Raw genomic sequence first — 19,696 nt, forward strand, 5'->3', positions numbered from 1 at the left:
GTAGAGGACAGTTTTAACAGTGCCAAAAAAAATGACAGGTGGGCCTCAGTGGGGAGATCATTCCATAATCGAGGGGCCATCACGGAAAAGGCCCCGTCCCTTCTTGCCACCTTTCGAGGCGGCATTAGGAGGAAGGCCTTGGGTGGTGTCTTGGTAGGTTCATGTTGGCAGAGGTACTCCATCAGGTATTGCAGTCCAGAGCCATTTAAGCTCTGTGTCACATGTATACCTGTTTTTCACTCTCTGTCACAGTAAAGAGTAGTTAGAATGGATTGTTGCTTTCAATAAGGAAGTTGCATGTGCAGTGCCAATGTACACTGATTGTAGATATTGTGATAGCTGCTTTCAAATAATTGACTATGGGACTTCCTGCTTCTTTTGAAATAGGCTACAACCTGCAAATGTTCATGCTTTATTAATAATAAGATTGGATCCATATTTTGTCATATTTTGAGCAGACCCATTGAAATCAATAGAACTGAAGTTAGTCATGACTGTTCCCATTGATTTCAATGACACTACTCTAAGCTAGGGCTGTGCACCCACTCCCTGATCCGCCTCAGAGGCCGATCCAGCACCCCCGAAGAAGCCCCAATCCACCATGGGGCTGCCTTGGGGCTTGCCCAATCTGCGCTGAAGCTGAGAAGAAATCCGGGCCCTCCAAGGTGACTTGGACTTCTCTGGGTGCCTGCTGCGCAGCGAGCACCCAGAAAAGTCTCCCCTTCTCCACTTACCTGGATGGCGGAGGCAGCAGGTAAGCTCCCTTCCCCCCTTAACCGCTGCCGCCAGCTTGCGTCCAGCAGCTTCCACTGCCAACGATGCAGAAGCCTGGAAGTAGGCTTACCTGCTGGCTCCATCGCCACCATCTTTCTTCTGGTGGCTTCTGGAGCCAGCCCCGGAAATGAAAGGGTGTAGGCCACACGAGTTTAAGATATCGCACGGCCTCTGCTGATTAGTACCTCTATGGCAGCCATAGAGGTACTAATCACAGCAGAAGCGGCATGATATCTTAAAACCGCACGGCCTACTCCCTTTCATTTCTGGCGGCAGCACCGGAAGCCGCCAGAAGAAAGATGGTGGCAGCAACAGAGGCAGCAGGTAAGGAGACTGGTGGGGGAGGTGGGGCCGGCTCCGAAGCACCGAGGCGGTCCGAAGCTTTGGAGCCAGTTGGCTTCGGCTTCGGACTGCCTCAGCCTTTGCCCGAACCACCTTGGATCCGTGATCTGGAGGTCCGAATCACCCTGATTTGCTTCGGATTCGGGGTTCGGAACCAAGGCAGTGCGCAGCCCTACTGTAAGCATGACTAAGTCTGAATCCAACCCGTAGTCTCCAAGGTACCCACAAAGTTTGTTTCTTTGCTGTTCAGAATTTAAGGCCATAGCTAGACCTAAGGTTTATCCCTGGATCGTCCAGGGGTCAAACCTGTTCATCTAGGTGACACACAGGGGATCCAGTGCTCAGGCAGGGGCAAACCCTGGATGATCCCAGGATAAACCTTAGGTCTAGCTGTGGCCTAAGTCTTCTCTTAACAGGATTCCATTCCAAACATCATGACTCTAGAGAGGCTTGTAAATTTGATATCCATATATTCCAAGTCAAAAGCCACAGAGCCAATAGAGAGAGAAAAATGGCATGTGTGTGTATATTTGCGTGTTTTGAGCCTCATGATTCCTAAAATTACGGTGTGGCTTTATTCCTTTTTAAAAACAACGAGAACAATTCTGAGAGAAAACTATTTTGATTTGTTTCCTCTTGTAGTGTTTTCTTTTTGTTATGTTTTTTTCCCCTCTTAATCATATCTGTAAATCTGACAATGAGTTTTCCAGTCAGAGAGATGGCACTCAATTGTTAGAGCGTAACCTTGTTTCTGGATCATTTCCAGAAACATCCTGATAACCCATGGCAAAGTAAAAACAAACTTCTTTTATGGAATTAGTATTCCTGAGAACAACCTTGTAAAATTGGAATGTTGCTGCTGCTACTATTTATTTATTTATTTATTTCACTTATATACCGCCCCCATAGCCAGAGCTCTCTGGGCGGTTTACAGAAATTCTAAAATTGAGATAAAAACAAGTATACAAAATTTAAAATTTTTAAACACAGAACATGCACACATAAAGCGTTAAAAACCGTTAAAAAACTAAACATGTGGGTGATTAAGATGTGCCGCCATATGCCTGGGCAAAGAGAAAAGTCTTAACCTGGGGCCGGAAAGATAGCAGCGTTGGCGCCAGGCGAGCCTCGTCAGGGAGATCGTTCCATAGTCTGGGGGCCACCACCGAAAAGTCCCTGTCCCTTGTTGCCACATTCTGAGCCTCTCTCAGAGTAGGCACCCAGAGGAGGACCTTAGATGTTGAACGTAGTGATCGGGTATATTCACATCGGGAAAGGCGTTCTGTCAGGTATTTTAAGTTAGCCTTCACATGACATCCCTGCCAATCACATTTTCATGTTCGTTTATCTGTCCTCAACTGTGTGGTGCGTGTGTGTGTGTGTTCTTTTGGGGGGCAAGGAATAAATCGTTCCATTACCTGTGTTTTGTATACCGCGTACTTTATGTAGCTCAGTATACAAAACAAGCCACATATGTTACTAAGTCATGTAACATATGTGGCTTGTATTAGAAGTGGGCATTTCCCCCCGAGATATATTTATACAAAAGCTTTATCATCTATAATACTTCGTGCCACTGTTTCAGATATGTTTGCTGGTGTTTGAATGCTGGAAATATGGCAAATCGAATGATAGTGACACTTGGAGGAAAAGTCTACACAGGCTGATGTTTTAAGCCTTGTCAGACCACAGCAAGATGGACTTGTGCTTTGTGGTGCGTATGCAGATCTGGGCTGAACCCATGGCTGACAGGTTGTGTACAAACACTTCACCACAAGCTGGAAGCCAGCTTGGGTTGGCTATTTTTCTGCAGCTGTTCCGTGTTTTAACGATCGCAAGAAGTGGTCGTGAGTGTCTTGCAAAAGCAGGTAGCTCATTTCTGTGGACAACTGTTTGTGGGTAGAGACCTGGAAAAGTGTCTAGAAACCACAGCAGTGTAGCAGATCTTGGAATGGATTCATTACTTCTTTATTCAAATGGTTTTTGGTTGCTTTTTAGGACATAGGCCTCACGACAAAACATAAAATACATTGAAATCCTCAGACAGTTTGAAAACACTTATAAAATAGAAAATGATCGAATTTGGGCCATTTGTGCTTATGCTAGAATCAAAAAAGGAGACACGCCTCAGGTACATGCCACACAGTTAGCCTCATGTGTAGTGTGACTCTAAGGCCCTTAGGAAAACATCACCTGGAATAGGTATGTATTTAAGGCCTGCGTGAAGGCCTGTATTGTATGTATGGTGGCCATGTGCCCTCCTTTATCGGGGGCAGTCCTCTATTTGAAGGGCTTGTCCAGTCTAAGTCCGATTTAAAGATAAAGAGTCATAAGAAAGGGGTGCAGCAGGGGCCTTGAAGTTCCTCATCAACTTTCAGCACTGGTTTGGTTAGTGGAACAAGCACGCACACAAATCACCTGGTCAAATCACTCCACTGGTTGCCAATTAGTTTCCGGGCAAAGTACAAAGTGTTGGTCATTACCTTTAAAGCCCTAAATGGTTTGGGTCCAGGTTACCTTTGGGATCGCCTTCTCCCATATAGTCCACCCCACACACTCAGGTCCTCTGGGGTGAACTTACTCCAGTCAGCTAAAACTAGGCTGACATCAGTTTCCCAGAGGACCTTTTCTTCTGTCGCCCCCAGATTGTGGAATGGCCTGCCGGAGGAGATTCGTAAAATTAACTCTCTGTGTGATTTTAAGGCAGCTTTAAAGACTAGCCTTTTCTGGCAGGTCTATCCAGATCAATGTTAAATCATGAATTTTTAAGATGTATTGATTCCTGTTCTAATGTTGTTCCCCGCCTCGATCCAAAGGGAGAGGCGGGTAAGAATAAATAAATAAATATTATTATTATTATTATTATTATTATTATTATTATTATTATTATTATTATTATTAAAGTTTTCCCCATTATGTTGAGATGTCCTGTATTTCTAGTTAAATCATAGTAATTATTTCTAAATTTTCATCTTTTTCTCTATAAATTACCATATGCAAATTTTATGCAACCTCTCTTGTCCAGATTTGTAAATGGTCCCCCTAAATTGCAGGAGCTGTACACAATTCAGTTGGAAGAGATGTCCATAACCAAGGTGCTTGCCAACCTAATTTTTCTTACTGGTGTGCAAGGCCTCTGGAATGGATCTTAATGTATAAATGAAGGTGGGCCTTCAAATAAACTGACCCCACATTGTTTAGGGCTTCCAAGTTTAACACAAGCATTTTGCATCGGTCCTGGAAGCTTAATGGTAAACTCATGTAAATCTGGAGTCAAATGTTTGTACTTGAGGAGGCAATTTAGCCTTTCACCGGGGCCATTTCCTGCCTGCCATAACGTGGAGCATTTTGCTGGTGTCATTATCTAACCTATCCAGTAGGAAGTGAGTGACATGCATATGAGTGGAATATTGCCACTACGCTTACCAGCTGAGAAATGAAATTGTATTTGAAGTGATTGCTTTTTATGGCTGTATAATATATTTATTTTCTGGGACGGAAAGCCATGCAAGGTAGTTGCTGTTCAAAACATTTAAGGTGTTCTCTATTGTTATCTTTCGCTTGGCAGTTTCTCCCTTATCAAATATTTACATTGTCAACATGGGACCCCTTTCTTTAGAAATATCTCCTCCGAACTGGGTGCTATTACATTGCACTTATCTTATTTAAACATTTTACTAGTTGGATATGAAGTCAAATTAAGCTAGCCCTTCTCTCATGAGCGTGAAATGAATTCAGTGACAGATGTCATACTTATCGACCAGAGGGTATGTAGCAACCAGCCATCTTTGATGATCAGATAGATGGGCTGCAAATGTGACTCTTCAAGCACAGGTGTTGACTTGCATAAGCTTGGTTATTTAAGAGCAGGTACTGCCACCAGTGGGAATGCTTGAGGAATATGATCTTTGTGAATTCTATTATGAACGGATCTGATTTGCGCCTCCCTGACTAATGTGTCAATGGGAACTTTGCTGTTGTTTGAATTTTTGCACATCTCTAAATTTTGCAATGCAGTCCTTGGTTCCAAAAACATACCAAATTGTATTTAAATTGCATATTTTAGGATACAATACATGAGACATGAAATACATTTAGAAATGTGTATTTAGGAAAAAATATGTTCAAACTATATAGTTAAATACAAGCTTTCATGCAGATATAGATTTTCTTTAGAAATTGCACATTAATGCAGAAATAGGACAGAGCAGACTTATGAATAAATACTTCATAAGGTGAGCTATAAATGTGAGATGTAAATGTAACAAATAATAGTAATAACCCCAGCAACTATTAAGAATTTGTCAGATCCTGAGGCAAACCCAGAGGCTTACAAAAAATCAGGACTCAAGATCATTCTGAAATTTGAGTTGTTAAAATGATTTGATACTCAGTGCATAAGGAATGTATTTTCAGTTTTCTTGTCCAAAACCATGTGATGGTATCAGATGTTTTCCTCCAAGTTGGCCACGTAGGAGAACATCTGAATTCATTTCTTGGCCAATCCTAGGCCTTAGCTAGACCTAAGGATTATCCCAGGCAAATGGAGGGGTCATCCCTGCCTGCTTCCAGGATCCCCTGTGTGTCATTTGGATGCACAGGGATGATCCCGGGACAATCCCTATAATATGGGGTTTGTTTGTTTGACATTATTAATCAAGTTTGTTTCCTTCAGTATATTGAGTCTTATGGTTGTATTAAGCTACTGAAATTAAGACATTCACCCCACCCTGTCTTTGAGTATTCTCTGAAGGCACATGTGGTAGCAACCTTGCTGAAGCTAAGCAGGTCTGCGTATGGCTGGAGCTTGGAGGGGAGACTGTCAGGAAACCCTAGATATGCATGGAAGAACGGAAACCAAGACAAAGGTGTTGGGAGATCTGATCACAGGTCATTCCACACCATATAAAATTTGGCCCTCAATTGGTCTTTTGAATCTTTGAAATTATCTCAAACTTCTCGCCATGCTCCTAAATCACTCCATGGGTAAAAGCGTGAAATTAAAAGCACCTGATTGATATTCACCTTGCAGTACAATGTCTTTTCCTTTCTTTCATCCCCTTTTTGCTGAAGGTTCTAGGACACAAGCCAGAACTTCGAGAAGGCAATGACAATGATGATGAGGCTGCTGATATCACCAACAGGAGAATTGCAAAACTCTACATGGTAAGAACAGAAATGTCTAGATTTTCCCTTGAATAACCTCTCTTAATTGTCGCAACATCAGTTTCAGTTTCTGCAGGGTGAGGGGAAAGCATTGATTTCTGGTTTGCATTGCTTTTCAGTGTTATTGTAAAATCGTACTATTTTGCAAATAAAATGAAAAGGAAAAAAATGAGGGGGAACCAGTAATTAAAATCTTTCCTTCCTATCCTCCATAGGAACAGAAACAATTGGCACAATTAAGAGAGGGGTATTCAAGAGGGAATTTAGAGGGTATTTATCAATAACCCCCCGGCCTGTTCTCCCTCAATTTTTCCACGAAGTTCCATGCCCCTATTTTTCTCCCTTCACATTGTCCATCAAAGAAATACTAAATATTGTGGACATGAGTCAGGCTGTAACCTTATGACCCTTCCATGTTTCCTATTGGGAGAAACGCCAGAATGCCCACGAGAATATTCCCTTTTCAGAGTTTAAAAATGGGGTGGTGGTGGTGGTGGTGGGAATTCTCATGACCTGATTTAAATAAAGTAAGCCAAACACTCCCTTACAACACTGAAAACTTCCACAAAATATCTACTCTCCAACTTGCTGATACCTTCAGCCCAGCTCTGAAAAAATGCATTTTTAAAAAAGCAATGAAGGCAGCATATACTTCAAGTACATTATTATTATTACTACTACTACTACTACCATATTTAAAGCATATGTCACCGTCACTCCATACTACTACTGCTGATGAAGGTGGTGGTTTCAGCTTAACATTGCTATGGTGCTCTACCAGAAAATTTAGTGAAACAAACCACCAAGATTCTCTTTTTCTGTCATCGCTTGTTTAGCCTGCAGCTGTTTTAAAAGAATTAGGAACATGAAATGTTCAAAGGTCAACATAAGCGCTCTTCACAGTCCAGTGGCTGCTGAATAACATTTTCTGTAAGCAGGACTCTCATTTTAGATATAAGCATTCACTCGAAAAGTAAGGCAATATGAAGTCTACATATAAAAAAATATCTGAATTGCTGGATCTTGATTTTGAATTGATCTAAATGTGAATTTTCCACATTATCAGGTATCCGATGCAAGTGGATCCATGAAGGTTTCGGTGGTTGCAGAAGAAAATCCCTTTTTGAGGGCAATGCTTTTGTCTGAAGAGTGTTTTATACTGGATCAGGGCGTGGCTAGAAAGATATTTGTATGGAAAGGTATATGACAAATTTCTTCACTTCTCTTTTTTACTATTATTACTAACAAGTAATTCCATAGGGCACTTAATGTGCAATCACGCAGTTCCAGAAGCTTGCATGTGTGCAGGATGACTGCTCATTTCAGTAGTGGGGGTAAAAAAACCAGCCACTTAAGGTGGTGCAGTTATTCTGAGCTGGCGGAAGGAGGTTGTGGGATCATCAGAGCTTCTGTGCCCAGAACAAGTAGTCGGAAGAGGACAATATTTTAAAGCGCTTATGGCTGGACATCTGTTTGAACCCAGGGGTCCTGAGTCCATGTCCAGCTTTGAAAGGCAACATCAATTTCACTATGATACGATTAAGTGAAAGTGTCAAGAACAAATGGTGAATAGCTAAAGCTATAACTATAACTCTTTCATCTCTATAAAAATTACAGATAGTGAGTGGGTAGTATCCACTGTCAGTCCTACTTAGACTAAATCCACTCAGATGAATGGGACTTAAATTAATCAGGACTAATTTAAGCCCCATTCATTTCAGTTGCTCTCCTATAAGTAGGACTAACGTTGGATACTACTCAATGGGTCTCCCATCCAGATTCTTGATCAGGATCATAACTGCTTAGCTTTCACAGTAGTAATGACAAGAATGATTTGGGGCAGGGGGAGATTCCATGGTAATGCTCATACTCAGAGTTTATATTAGGGCCGGGCAGCCTGTGGCCCTCCAAATGTTTTGGCCTAAATCTCCCATGATCTCTCACTATTGACTATGCTGGCTAGGGATGATGAGAGTTGTAGGCCAAAACATCTGGAGGATCGCCAGAGATTTTGTTGTCCCAAGGGTTCGGCAGGCACATTTGCCTGTTAATTTACTAAGTGCCCCTAGAAGTATTGTGACCCCAAGCAATTGCTATAATAAAGTCAGCCCTGTGAAGGGTTGAAAGGAATCTTTCTCTAGGTTAGTTTGGCTAGTAACCCTTGGGAGGGGGATTTTGGTTTCCCCCTCTGTATGGCATTGCTTTTTTGTGTCCACCCCACCCCACCCCACCCCTTCTCTTACTTCCTGGAATCATCTGAGGCTACGAGCTTGGATGTAAACAGCTTACTCTGGTGGGTCTCCAGCCTGCTTGTTTTGCGGTGTGACGCAATGGAGCAATCAGTAAGAAAATACAGCAAACCTGAGTGAATTGGATTGTTTTAATTCAAGAGTTTAATTACACATTCATTTGTCAAAAGCAAACACAGTTCATTGTCAAAATCAGTCAAAACACCAGTTTCCATTGTTTTAATAGATGCATTAAAAAAAAACAGTTGCAGGAAGCCTTTGAATTATGCTTATTTAAACTCTGCCGACCTGTGTCCAAGGGCATCACGTAGCTGTCTTGATGTTGTCTTTGCCCCGGGGAGGCTCTGAATCCACACTGCGTCGGTTATATGTGCAGCCGCAGATTCAAAGGGCCGGCACTCGGAGGCGAAGATGGGTGGCTGAAAAGTCAGGGACTTACCCCGACTTTTCCAGCCAGAGTGAGGTCAGCCTGGCTCTTTTGCTGGTCTGTCCTCGCTCGGAGCCACTCCGGGGGCATTCCCAGGGGGAAGACTACCTCCTGTTTTTCACTGGAAGCCACAGGAGGGAGAGGGGCGGGCCTGCCAAGCCTAATGGCTGCTGGAAAGCCTGCACTGCCTCCTTTCGTAGGGACAACTTGCCGCCGCCACCGCCCACCAGCAATACCGTGGAGATTGGCGGCGGAGAGGTGCCAGCTCGGCGCCATGAAGGCAGCCCCCATATAATAAACCTTCGGTCAGCAATATTCTCTCTCTCTCTCTCCTTCTCTCTTTCTGCCTCTTCAGCTTCTAGGAGTTTTCCATCTCTTTCTCTATTGTAACCTTTGCTACTCCTTTATTTTAACAAGGTAAGAATGCTAATCCGAATGAAAGGAAAGCCGCCATGAAATCAGCTGAAGATTTCATTCAGCAAATGAACTATCCTGCCAACACTCAGGTATGCCTATGAGAGAAACAACTACACTTTAGGCCAGATGACTCCTGAATGTATGGTGGCTATGTGCAGTTGATATAAGGCCACCTTGTCTCCAATTGGTAGAGGGGCAGCTGGTCAAATGTATTGGCTAAGGGAGAAGTTGCATAACATGTATGGCCTGGTGGGGCTAATCCAGAAGTGCCTCCATTTAATTCAAGACAAATATGCCTAATCCAAGAAATGAATCCATAAGGCGAATGGCGATATATAGGGGAATGCTGCAAAAGAAGTACTCACAAGGGAAAAGAGAGGAGCCGTGACTAGCTACATAAAATGTACCCCTTTACTGTTTTATACATATTAGTACCACTGTGCTAGCCACTCACAGTTACTTCAAACCCAACACTCCAAATGCAAGGAACAAAACAACGAAGCACTGGACCAGTAATTAGCTTTTTATACAAAATGTGTAATATTAAATGATACAATTAAACTCAATAATTATTTGAAATAGTCATCTGAACAGTCAACAGGTTTTAAAAAACAACAGTGAAAGTCTTAATCATCAGTTTCACAAAAGAATTATACCAGGCAATCTACAGTTATATCTGGCAGTCTACAAGTTTTAAAACACACTAGTTCTATTTGGTAGTTTACTCTACGAACTCCTGGTGAAATTCCATTTCAATTGGGAAGTCTTCCTCAGGTATTCAGATAGACGTAACTCATAACAGTTTATAATAATGTATAAACTGAGATTCTTGTGATATAGGGCGGGATACAATAGTGAGATAATGGGCATGGCTAGACGGGTTGATATCCTGGGGATTGCCCCGGGATCGTCCCTGTGCGTCCACATGACGCACAGGGGATCCCAAGAGCAGAGAGGGATGATTCCTCACTTTCCCCAGGATATCACCCTACCCTTCTATCCCGGTTTTTCCCATGGTCTCAGGATGATCCCGAGACCCCGGGAGGTGTGGGCCGCCATCCCAGTTTGTCCTGCCTCCAGGGCATGGAGCTCCTCAGGAGCTCTGTGCCCATCGCAGGTGCGGTGGGGGGAGCACAAGGTTTTTTTTTTAAAAAAAAACAACTTACAGTTTCGTTCGAGCGCTTGTGCGCTCATTTTCCATTAAAAGAAATGGCGGCTGCAACGTCCTCCCGGGACATCGTGCGCTGCATGTAGACTGAGGGGGAGGATCTCGCAATCGTCATATCGCATGATCATCCCCCTCCACCCCCCTCATCTAGCCATGCCCAATCTCTCTAGTTTCTTCAGCTCCCCCTTCCCCAAAGTCAATACTCCTACATCCAGTTATGGATACAGCACTCATAGATTCGCACACAATGGTATTCTAGGAAAGTAGAGTTACAGTATAGGCTTTTCAACTCTTGCCTATTGGTCTTGTTTGATTTCAGATTCAAGTTCTTCCAGAAGGCGGTGAAACACCAATCTTTAAGCAGTTCTTTAGAGACTGGAAAGACAAAGATCAAAGTGATGGCTTCGGAAAAGTGTACGTCACAGAGAGGGTGGCAAGGATTAAGCAGATTGAATTTGATGTTACCAAGTTGCATGAGTCTCCGCAGATGGCAGCCCAGTACAACATGATTGATGATGGCTCTGGGAAAGTGGAGGCATGTATGCATGTTGACTTTTTATTGTTATCTTACTTCTCTGTTTAATTGTTGTTCTTAGGAGATTTGCAACCCTTGGATCCTGCCCTCCATGCAAATCCATGTAGTTCATGATTGTATGAAAGAATCAAAGACTGTATATATGAGGGCCAGGCTACACATTACACTTAGTGCTTAACATGAAGCTACATGGCTGTTTTTTCTTTAATTAATTATAGGTGTAGGAGGGGTGGATTGTTATTGGGACGACAGTGCATGGGGAGGGGAGGATTTTCATCCCCCAACCAGCAGCAATCTGGACAAAAATCCCCTCCCTCCATCCATGAGGATAGCTGGGGAGAAAAGGGACGAACCTCCTTTCCCTGCATGCAGCGTTCCTAATAATGATTGCCCCCGTCCCCCATTCTTGCAGTTCATTAAATAAAACGTCAAAGACATTCCTGCGTGCTGTACATTAATGGTAACGTATAGATTGCCCCTGAATCCCAGAAATACCTTGAATATGGCCCCAGTGAATTGGGGGAGTCCAGAGTCCAGCAGTTTTGGAAAGTTTCTGATATGACTTCTTCCTTCCGTCTTCTATAGTGTACCAATGCATGCCGATGAAGTAATCGGACTATCAGTCCCTCTTTCTTGCAAGATTTGGCATATGTCATTGTCACCACGCTGCCCTCATAGAGGGTGTGTGTGATATTTATCGGAAAAGCTGAGCTCTACCCTCTAAAAGTTCAAGCTAAAATACAGGGCATGTCTACACGGGTTGATATCCCGGGGATCGCCCCAGGATCATCCCTGTGCGTCCACATGATGAACAGGGGATCCCGGGAGCAGGGAGAGATGATCCTACCCTTTAATCACGTTTTTCCCTGAGGCCTCGGGATGATCCTGAGACTGCAGGCGGTGTGGCCTGCCACCGCGGTTTCGTCCCCGCTCCTCGCAAGGAGCCTGAACCCGGGCACAGAGCTCTTCAGGAGCTCCGTGCCCATCGGGGGTGGGGTGGGGTGAGCGGGATTTTTTTTTTTAAAAAAAAATCCCCACCCTTACCTTTGCGCTCAAACGCTCATCTTCATTAAAACAATTTTTTAAATGGTGGGTGCGACATCCTCCGTCCTCCCAGGATGTCGTGCACTGTGTGTAGACTGAGGGGGTGGATCTCACGAGCATAATACCGCGAGATCTTCCCCACTCCCTCCAGCCAGGAGGTCTATACATGCCCAAAGTTATCTTTAAGGTGCTGTAGTACTCTTCATCATTTTTTCTTTTTGTCTTAATAATCTCTTGAGATAGAAGTAAACAGAATGAATGAATGAACCATTGCTGCATTTTGACATCTAAATATTAACTCAGAGATGGGCTTTTCATTTGCGGATTATATAATTTTTTCTGTCAGAGGTTCTGAGTGGTTGCCGGTGAAATAGAGTAATCCAAAGCCAATGGTGGGTTAAGGAGACAAAATATTACTTTTTCTGAAAGAAAAACATCTTATCCTCCTATGACACATTTAGTATGACACTTGGATCCCATACTTGTACCAGAATGTGGGAGAGACAGTGTAGTTAAAATAAGGCCAACTTTCTTGGCGAGAGTTTAAAAGGATTCAAATCCGCCTTCCACTGAGAAAAATCTCCCAGGGACTTGAAACCTTGGATGCTCTTGCTGTCAGAATGGTCCAATAAAAATTATCACCTTATCAGAAAGAACCAAGCCTTTTTCCAGGCTAACAGATTTATTGTAGGCAGTGATGGAATGCATTTCATGGCAATTTTGGACTCACTGTTTATAGATGTGTTTGCCTGTAGTCATGGGTATTATATATCTGCCAAATGAGGATAATACTTAATGCATCTTAAGTGGGATCTAGTCCAGGAAAGCTTATGCCACAATAACTGTGCAATCCTTTATATATCTATTTAGAAGTCAGTCCCATTGAGGCGTACTCCCAGGTAAATGGGTACAGGGTCAGCTCTTCCATGTAGAAGTCAGTCCCATTGAGGCGTACTCCCAGGTAAATGGGTACAGGGTCAGCTCTTCCATGTAGAAGTCAGTCCCATTGAGGCGTACTCCCAGGTAAATGGGTACAGGGTCTGCTCTTCCATGTAGTAGCAGCAGGTGGCAAAATAGGGGAAGAGCAGAAAACCAGCTGGCTGCATCTGAGGGCGCACTCACCACTTCTTGATCCCGCCAACCACTGGCAGGTGGTTGGCAGGACCAAGAAGCAGCTGCTCCTGCATGCCTCCCGGCTGGCTCCCAGCCTCCCGTACTACTTAGCAGGCAGCTGGCTATACCTGCTAGCCACACTCACTGCTTCTTTGTCCCATCTACCGTGTGCACGTGGCCGGTGGGACCAAGAAGCCATGAATGCATCTGACAAGTGCATCTTGCTGGCCGCCCAAGCAAGCAGTCCAGGTGGGCAGGAGGCGTGCAAGTAGCCAGTTCCTTCTTGGTCCCACTGGTCACCTGCACACAGCGGGACCAAGAAGCAGTTGCACTCAATCCTGCTGCTTCTTGTTCCAGCCTTCTTGTCTCAGAAATCTCACGAGACTTGAGAGTTCCAGGAGAGACAGGGCGTGCATATATGTACCAAAACCCTCAAACACTCATGGGGGGGGGGGCTAGGCAGCGGCAGCAGTGCTGTGGTGGGGCGTGTGGGCAGATGCTCGCTTCAGGTGGCAACCTGCCATGGGCTGGGTCTGAATGGGTATAAGACGGCAGCCTAAATCAGCCTAGTTCTTAAGATGGCGCAAGTACAAGATCAAAGTTTATTGTACTAGCCAAAGGTAGGGTGACCATATGAAAAGTAGGACAGGGCTCCTGTATCTTTAACAGTTGCATAGAAAAGGGAATTTCAGCAGGTGTCATTTGTATGCATGCAGCACCTGGTGAAATTTCCTCTTCATCACAATAGTTAAAGCTGCAGGAGCTATACTGCAGCTATACTGTGACCAGATTTAAAAGAGGGCAGGGCACCTGCAGCTTTAACTGTTGTGATGAAGAGGGAATTTCCCCAGGTTCCCCATATGTACAAATGACACCTGCTGAAATTCCGTTTTCAATACAACTGTTAAATATACAGGAGCCCTGTCCTAGTTTTCATATGGTCAGCCTAGCCAAAGGCCATGACAAATACATCAAAAGAAAATATTTAAACATATATAAATCTAAATATTTTGAACAGTAGAAAATTATACAGATAACGTAGAATTTACCGTAACTAAAACTCAGCTTTCACTCAGCAGCCTGAATCTCCATGGCAGTTTATGGCAATTTTGGCTAGTTCTCTCTTCCTAATCTTTTTTGCTGCCAGAGCAAACAAAGCCACTTTATGTGTCACATAACTGTTGGTATCACTCAGAAGAAAAAGAACCGTTTCTGCAAGGGCTTTCCTATATCCATGTGTTAACAAGGGTTTCAGGAATCCCTATACAGAGGGCACATTAACATGTAGTGAACAATGTCTTCCACTTGATGTTGGCCACAGATGCATGGTCTGCATTCAAACGGCACCTTGTGGTAGCATCCACCCAGAACTGCAGTTGGCATAACTTGGATTCAAGTTATGTACAGTTCAATAAAAGCATTTCTTGGGGAAAGAGGCCTCAATTTGGACAAATAGCTGGTTCTGAGATCTTCAGTTTTCAAAAGAGGGAACCACCAGGAGAATTTAGAGGTTTTTAATTAGTTGCAGATCCCTTCTCGAATCTATCCAAAATAGCCAATCCCTTAGTTGCTTCTTATCCATATCAAGGACAGGCTTCAGCTCAGGAAAGTAATAGCTATGCAGGAGCTTTTGGAGTATTGCCACCCAATAAGAGTTTTTTTCATTTCCTGGTAGCACATAGCTGGAAGACGTTTATTTGGCAAGGTGGCAATTCGTTTAAAATATTTTAACTGAGCACTCTCTATTCTTGTCCTAATTGATGGCTATCCAGATTCTGTACTTTAAAAAGCTGCAGGGCTTCTGGATGGGAGAGAGAGAAATTTTCGAAGAAAATTGTTCTGCACAATTTCCTGGGCGTTAATGATGGTGTTGTCAAACCCCCAAATTTCAGACCCATAAATCATTTGAAGTTGAAGACTTTTAGGGCAGGTTCAATCATCTGTCCCCCTTTATTATAATAAAACTTCATTAAAGCCCCTGTAGTTTTCTGTGCCTTCCGTTTCACAGCCTCCCTATGCCCTTTCCATGAGAGACTCACTGAAAAGCATGCCGAAGTATCTAAATGAACGGGCTTGTTCAATAACATGTTGGTCCAAAATCCATCTAGGCGCAGGACTGTGACTACCAAAAACCATTATCTTGGTCTTAGAATAGTTTATTGAAGATGGCACAATACTTTTTATTGGTTTTGCTACAACAGACTAACACGGCTATCCCTCTGAAATTTATCACCTTACCAAAAGCTCTGTTTTGAGAATCCACCAATGCTTATATTTTTCCAATGGTGTTTTCCATTTTTCAGATCTGGCGTGTTGAAAGCAATGGCAGAATCCCTGTAGCACCTGAGAGCTATGGGCAGTTTTATGGTGGTGATTGCTACATCATTTTGTACACTTATTCCAAAGGACAGATAATCTACACGTGGTATGTTTAATTGAAGTTGTGCTGCCTCTTGGCTCACGGTTTTATCCTTGATGTGATGTGAATAGCCCTTGCGCTCCCACGGCTGAAAACAGTACATTTTTGGCAGGTCTTCCAGGATGGTGTGCTGTTCTGTGCCTTAAATAGCTAAATGTACAACAGGAAGGCCCAAACCAGGCCTCTTTGGAGATTTCTTCCATCTGCCTCAAATTGTGAGGTATAACCCAAGTAGGTTATGCAGGGGAGAGCTGAAGGGTTTATGCACATCCTCCAGAGAGGATCTGCTGACCTGGAGACCCTGTCTATGGGGCAGTGTGCTCTGATCACAGGATCCAAGGTCTCCTCAGCTCCCCTTTGCTCTATACTTATTAAGGCCTTCCTTATTCCTAGAATTCTAATTAGAGCAATCCTACCTTTTGAAAACCCGAGACGGAAGCTGAGATCGTAGGCTTAAGTGTATCCTGTGCTTTGCTGGGCATGTGACGGAGGTGATTTTTGCATCTCTGTCCTCCTTTCACGGGAATTATGGGAGTTGCATAATTCCCTTTGAGGCAACTCCCATAATTCCCTTTGTGTGTGTCTAGGGGAGCTATGCTGCTGGGGGCAGGAAAGGGAGCTGAGAGGCTGGCGGATCCTGCAGACCCACGGTGCCCCCCCCCCTCTTTCCGGCACATCTCCTTCCTTCTCATTTGGATTATTTCCTGAGCTTGGAACTCCAACCTCAGTTGTGGAAGCTGCAGTGGAGATTTCTGCAGTGTCTGAGAGAGGGTGTGAGGTGGAGCGGGGGCGGGGGCGGGGGGGAACCACTTAGGCCTAATCTACACCAAGCAGGATACAGCACTATGAAAGCGGTATATAAAAGGCAGGAGCCACACTACTGTTTTATAGAGGCATTGAAGTGCACTGATAACTGTTGGGGCCTATTGACACATACCATATACTGCTTTCATACCCCTATAGCCTGCTTGGTGTGGCTCCTGCCTTTTATATACCGCTTTCATAGTGCAATATTCTGCTTGGTGTCGATGAGGCCTTAGATTCCCTCCCCCTTGCTGAGGTTGTAACTCTGTCTATGGCCTCAGAGAGGGTAGGAACCTGCTGTTTCCTATGGTCCCTGGGATGCCCTCCTAGGAAACGTAGGATTGCTCTGTAAATGGCTTGAGGTCAGGACATGTGAAAGATTGCCTCCTCCCATAGGAACCTGCCCACAATCCATGATCATCTTCTGAGGTCCTGTCATGTGTCCCACTTCCTAAAAAAGGCAAGGATGGAAGGTGACTTTTGTGTATACAGGGATTCCTGTGAATCAGCACCTCGATCTCGAAACTCACTTGGCAAGGAGGTTAGGGTGGCTCCTTTCCTATTGTCCTTTAGCCAGCTGATTCATCCAAGCTTTTGATGGTTAATGTTGCTCTCTGGCTTTTAGTGACATCCGATTTTATTGTATTTCTTGCTTGTTTCGCTTTCATTATTTTGCATTTTAATCTTTAATTGTGTTTAATTGTATATCACCTCGAGCGTTTTTTCAGCAGAGAGGTGGTCTAAAAATACGCTAAAATAAAGAAATAAAACTATCCCCCAAAAACTTGCAGATGGCCTTGCTGAGCCTCTGAGATGGAATTGGCTACTAATCATAAAAATAGAAGCTTTGCTGTTCTGAAGAAAGCCCAGACAACTGTGGTTTACCCCACCCCAACTGGTTTCATGTGTCTTGGCCCATTTAGGCAGGCGCTCCACTTTGTGAAACTCAATGGAGCTACGTTTCGAGTGAGACCTCAGCTTTATCTGTGTCTTCTCCACCCACAGGCAAGGGGCTCATGCAACTAGAGACGAGCTGACTACTTCGGCCTTCTTGACAGTCCAGCTTGACCGGTCGCTTGAAGGGCATGCTGTCCAGGTTGGTGCCCTTCCTGCTGAGCATGAAAATATTGATGGCACAATGGAGACACCACACTAGCAACATAAATGCGGCACTTTGGGTTCATTCTAATAAGTCGAAATCCACAACCATATTTTGCTGGATTTCCCATATGTGGGCATGCATGTAAGCCCTGGCCCATGGCATACCTGTGCACCTGGCTGCCTTATAGATCTTTGCAGATTGAGTCCAAAGATCTGAAAAGGGTTATGCAAGCACGCTTTGCCGAATATGCTTACAGGAGGCAGGCTGTATTGAGGCTCCTGAACATAGGAGTTTTGTAAACGCATTCAGCCAAACACACTTATAAAATCCTTCATACTAAATATCTCTGGGTGCACAGAGGTGTGTGTGTGGGGGGGGTCAGGACGCATGTGCATATCTCTGTCCCTGCTTCTGTTGCAGGTAAACACCTGCATAGAGCTAGAATTACAGTCTAATCTCAGCCTCAGCTCTACAATGCTGAGTCAAGAAAAGTTTGGAGGAGGAAGGAAGTGATAAGTTGGGTCAGATAACTGACCTGATACTTTGTTTTCCCGCAGTGTTCATTTGGTGCCCTCTGTGTTTTTGCTGCATTCGTTTGTCAATATATTTCGCCAAGGGCTTTAATTCGTGCTTTTGCCCTTGCAAGCCTCCTTTGCTCTTTTTCTTTAAAACTGCTTGTCCTTTGATGAAGGGCAAGAGTGATCACTGACACTTTGTTATACCTAAAGAAGGGTTGAATGGTCCTTTTCTTGAAATCGACAGGATTTTAAAACCATTGAAACAGATGATACCTTAAGATACTTAATGTGTAATTGCCTTTTCAAGTCACTAGATGGCACTGCAGCCTATGTTACAACCAAAGGAGGATCTTGAAATTTTATGCAAACCTGCGGAGGTCTTTGTGAATAGCCCTGCGCCAGGTTTCCTTGCTGGGAATCTCCAAAAGAACTGGCTGCACCTGCAAATAATTGCTGCCCTCTTTCCGCATGCAATTCATGATGTGTGAAGTTGGTTTCACTGGTAATCTCCTTACTGATCACATCTAGTTGTCCAGCAGGTGTGATCAGGGGAAGAGGGGACGAAACTGGCTTCAGTCATTTTTATTGGGAAGGGAGGGCAGGGAAAGACGTTCTGCATTTGTGTTCCCCAACCAGGCGCCCTCCATATGTACTGGACTGCAACTGCCACAATTCCATGCTGGCTGGGAATTCTGGGGGTTGCAGTCCGATGCATATGGAGGGCAGGAGGTTGGGGAAGTCTGCTGTATATAGAGAGATATGAGTGTTTCTCTTGATCTTAAAACTTGCCATGTTGCTCTGAATGGTACTGCTTCACTCCAAATGTTAATTGAATTGTGGAGGAGTCAAATCAGATTACATCAAAGAGGTTGGCTGATACAGGCTACTTTCTACCTGTGTGTGGCCTCCAACACCTATTGTGGTGGGTTTGGGAACTCCAATCCTTTTTCCCTGCTCACTTGTAAGGAATGTGTATTCCTTATCTCCTTCCCCTCCTTCCCCATTGAACCTTTAGGTAGGGTGACCATATGGAAAGGACAGGGCTCCTGTATCTTTAACAGTTGCATAGAAAAAGATATTTCAGCAAGTGTCATTTGTATGCATGCAGCACCTGCTGAAATTCCCTCTTCATCACAACAGTTAAATCTGCAGGAGCCCTGCCCTCTTTTGAATCTGGTATTTTTGGCCATACCCCATTTTGCCTTCCACCACCTCTGGTATGTGACCCCTCCCCCCCGAGAGCATCTTCAAAATTGAATTTGGCCCTCAGGTTGAAAGAAATTCCGTATCCCTGTTGAAGGGAGCTACTGTATCTAAAGGTTCAGAAACCTTGAATGTGAAGAGCTGTGCTCTGGCTATGTTGGCTGATGGACATTTTTATTCTTGCCCTCCTTGTGTGGGGCGATTTGTTTGCTGTTGTTTTTAAGCTACAGCAGTTGGTGGCTGCTTCTCATCCTCATGATAGTGAGCTCTAAAGATCGACTGTGCTGTTCCTTGTCAGAAAGATTTGCTTGTTTTCCAAGAACTCTTTTCATTTCAGTCCTAAATGGCAGCTTTTCTTGTAATCAGCATAGTTTGTAAATCTCCATTCCCAGATGGCTTTATGCTCCTTGCTCTT

At 44.0% G+C, this 19,696-nt stretch overlaps 1 protein-coding gene and 1 long non-coding RNA gene across 2 annotated transcripts in view; both read left to right on the plus strand.

Moving 5' to 3' along the window:
* The window catches only part of LOC134396937 (uncharacterized), a 212,491-nt gene that overhangs the window by 181,530 nt on the left and 11,265 nt on the right, over positions 1-19,696 (plus strand). The window lies entirely within an intron of this gene.
* Positions 1-19,696, plus strand: part of SCIN (scinderin) — a 58,686-nt gene that overhangs the window by 29,758 nt on the left and 9,232 nt on the right. Inside the window, exons 5-10 of the mRNA XM_063123539.1 lie at positions 6,190-6,282; positions 7,349-7,481; positions 9,376-9,464; positions 10,863-11,078; positions 15,539-15,660; positions 17,464-17,554. Of these exons, the coding sequence (XP_062979609.1) occupies positions 6,190-6,282; positions 7,349-7,481; positions 9,376-9,464; positions 10,863-11,078; positions 15,539-15,660; positions 17,464-17,554 (744 nt within the window). The remainder of the gene's footprint in view (positions 1-6,189; positions 6,283-7,348; positions 7,482-9,375; positions 9,465-10,862; positions 11,079-15,538; positions 15,661-17,463; positions 17,555-19,696) is intronic.

The sequence above is a fragment of the Elgaria multicarinata genome, chromosome 1, assembly GCF_023053635.1.
Source record: "Elgaria multicarinata webbii isolate HBS135686 ecotype San Diego chromosome 1, rElgMul1.1.pri, whole genome shotgun sequence".
NCBI classification, from domain to species: domain Eukaryota; kingdom Metazoa; phylum Chordata; class Lepidosauria; order Squamata; family Anguidae; genus Elgaria; species Elgaria multicarinata.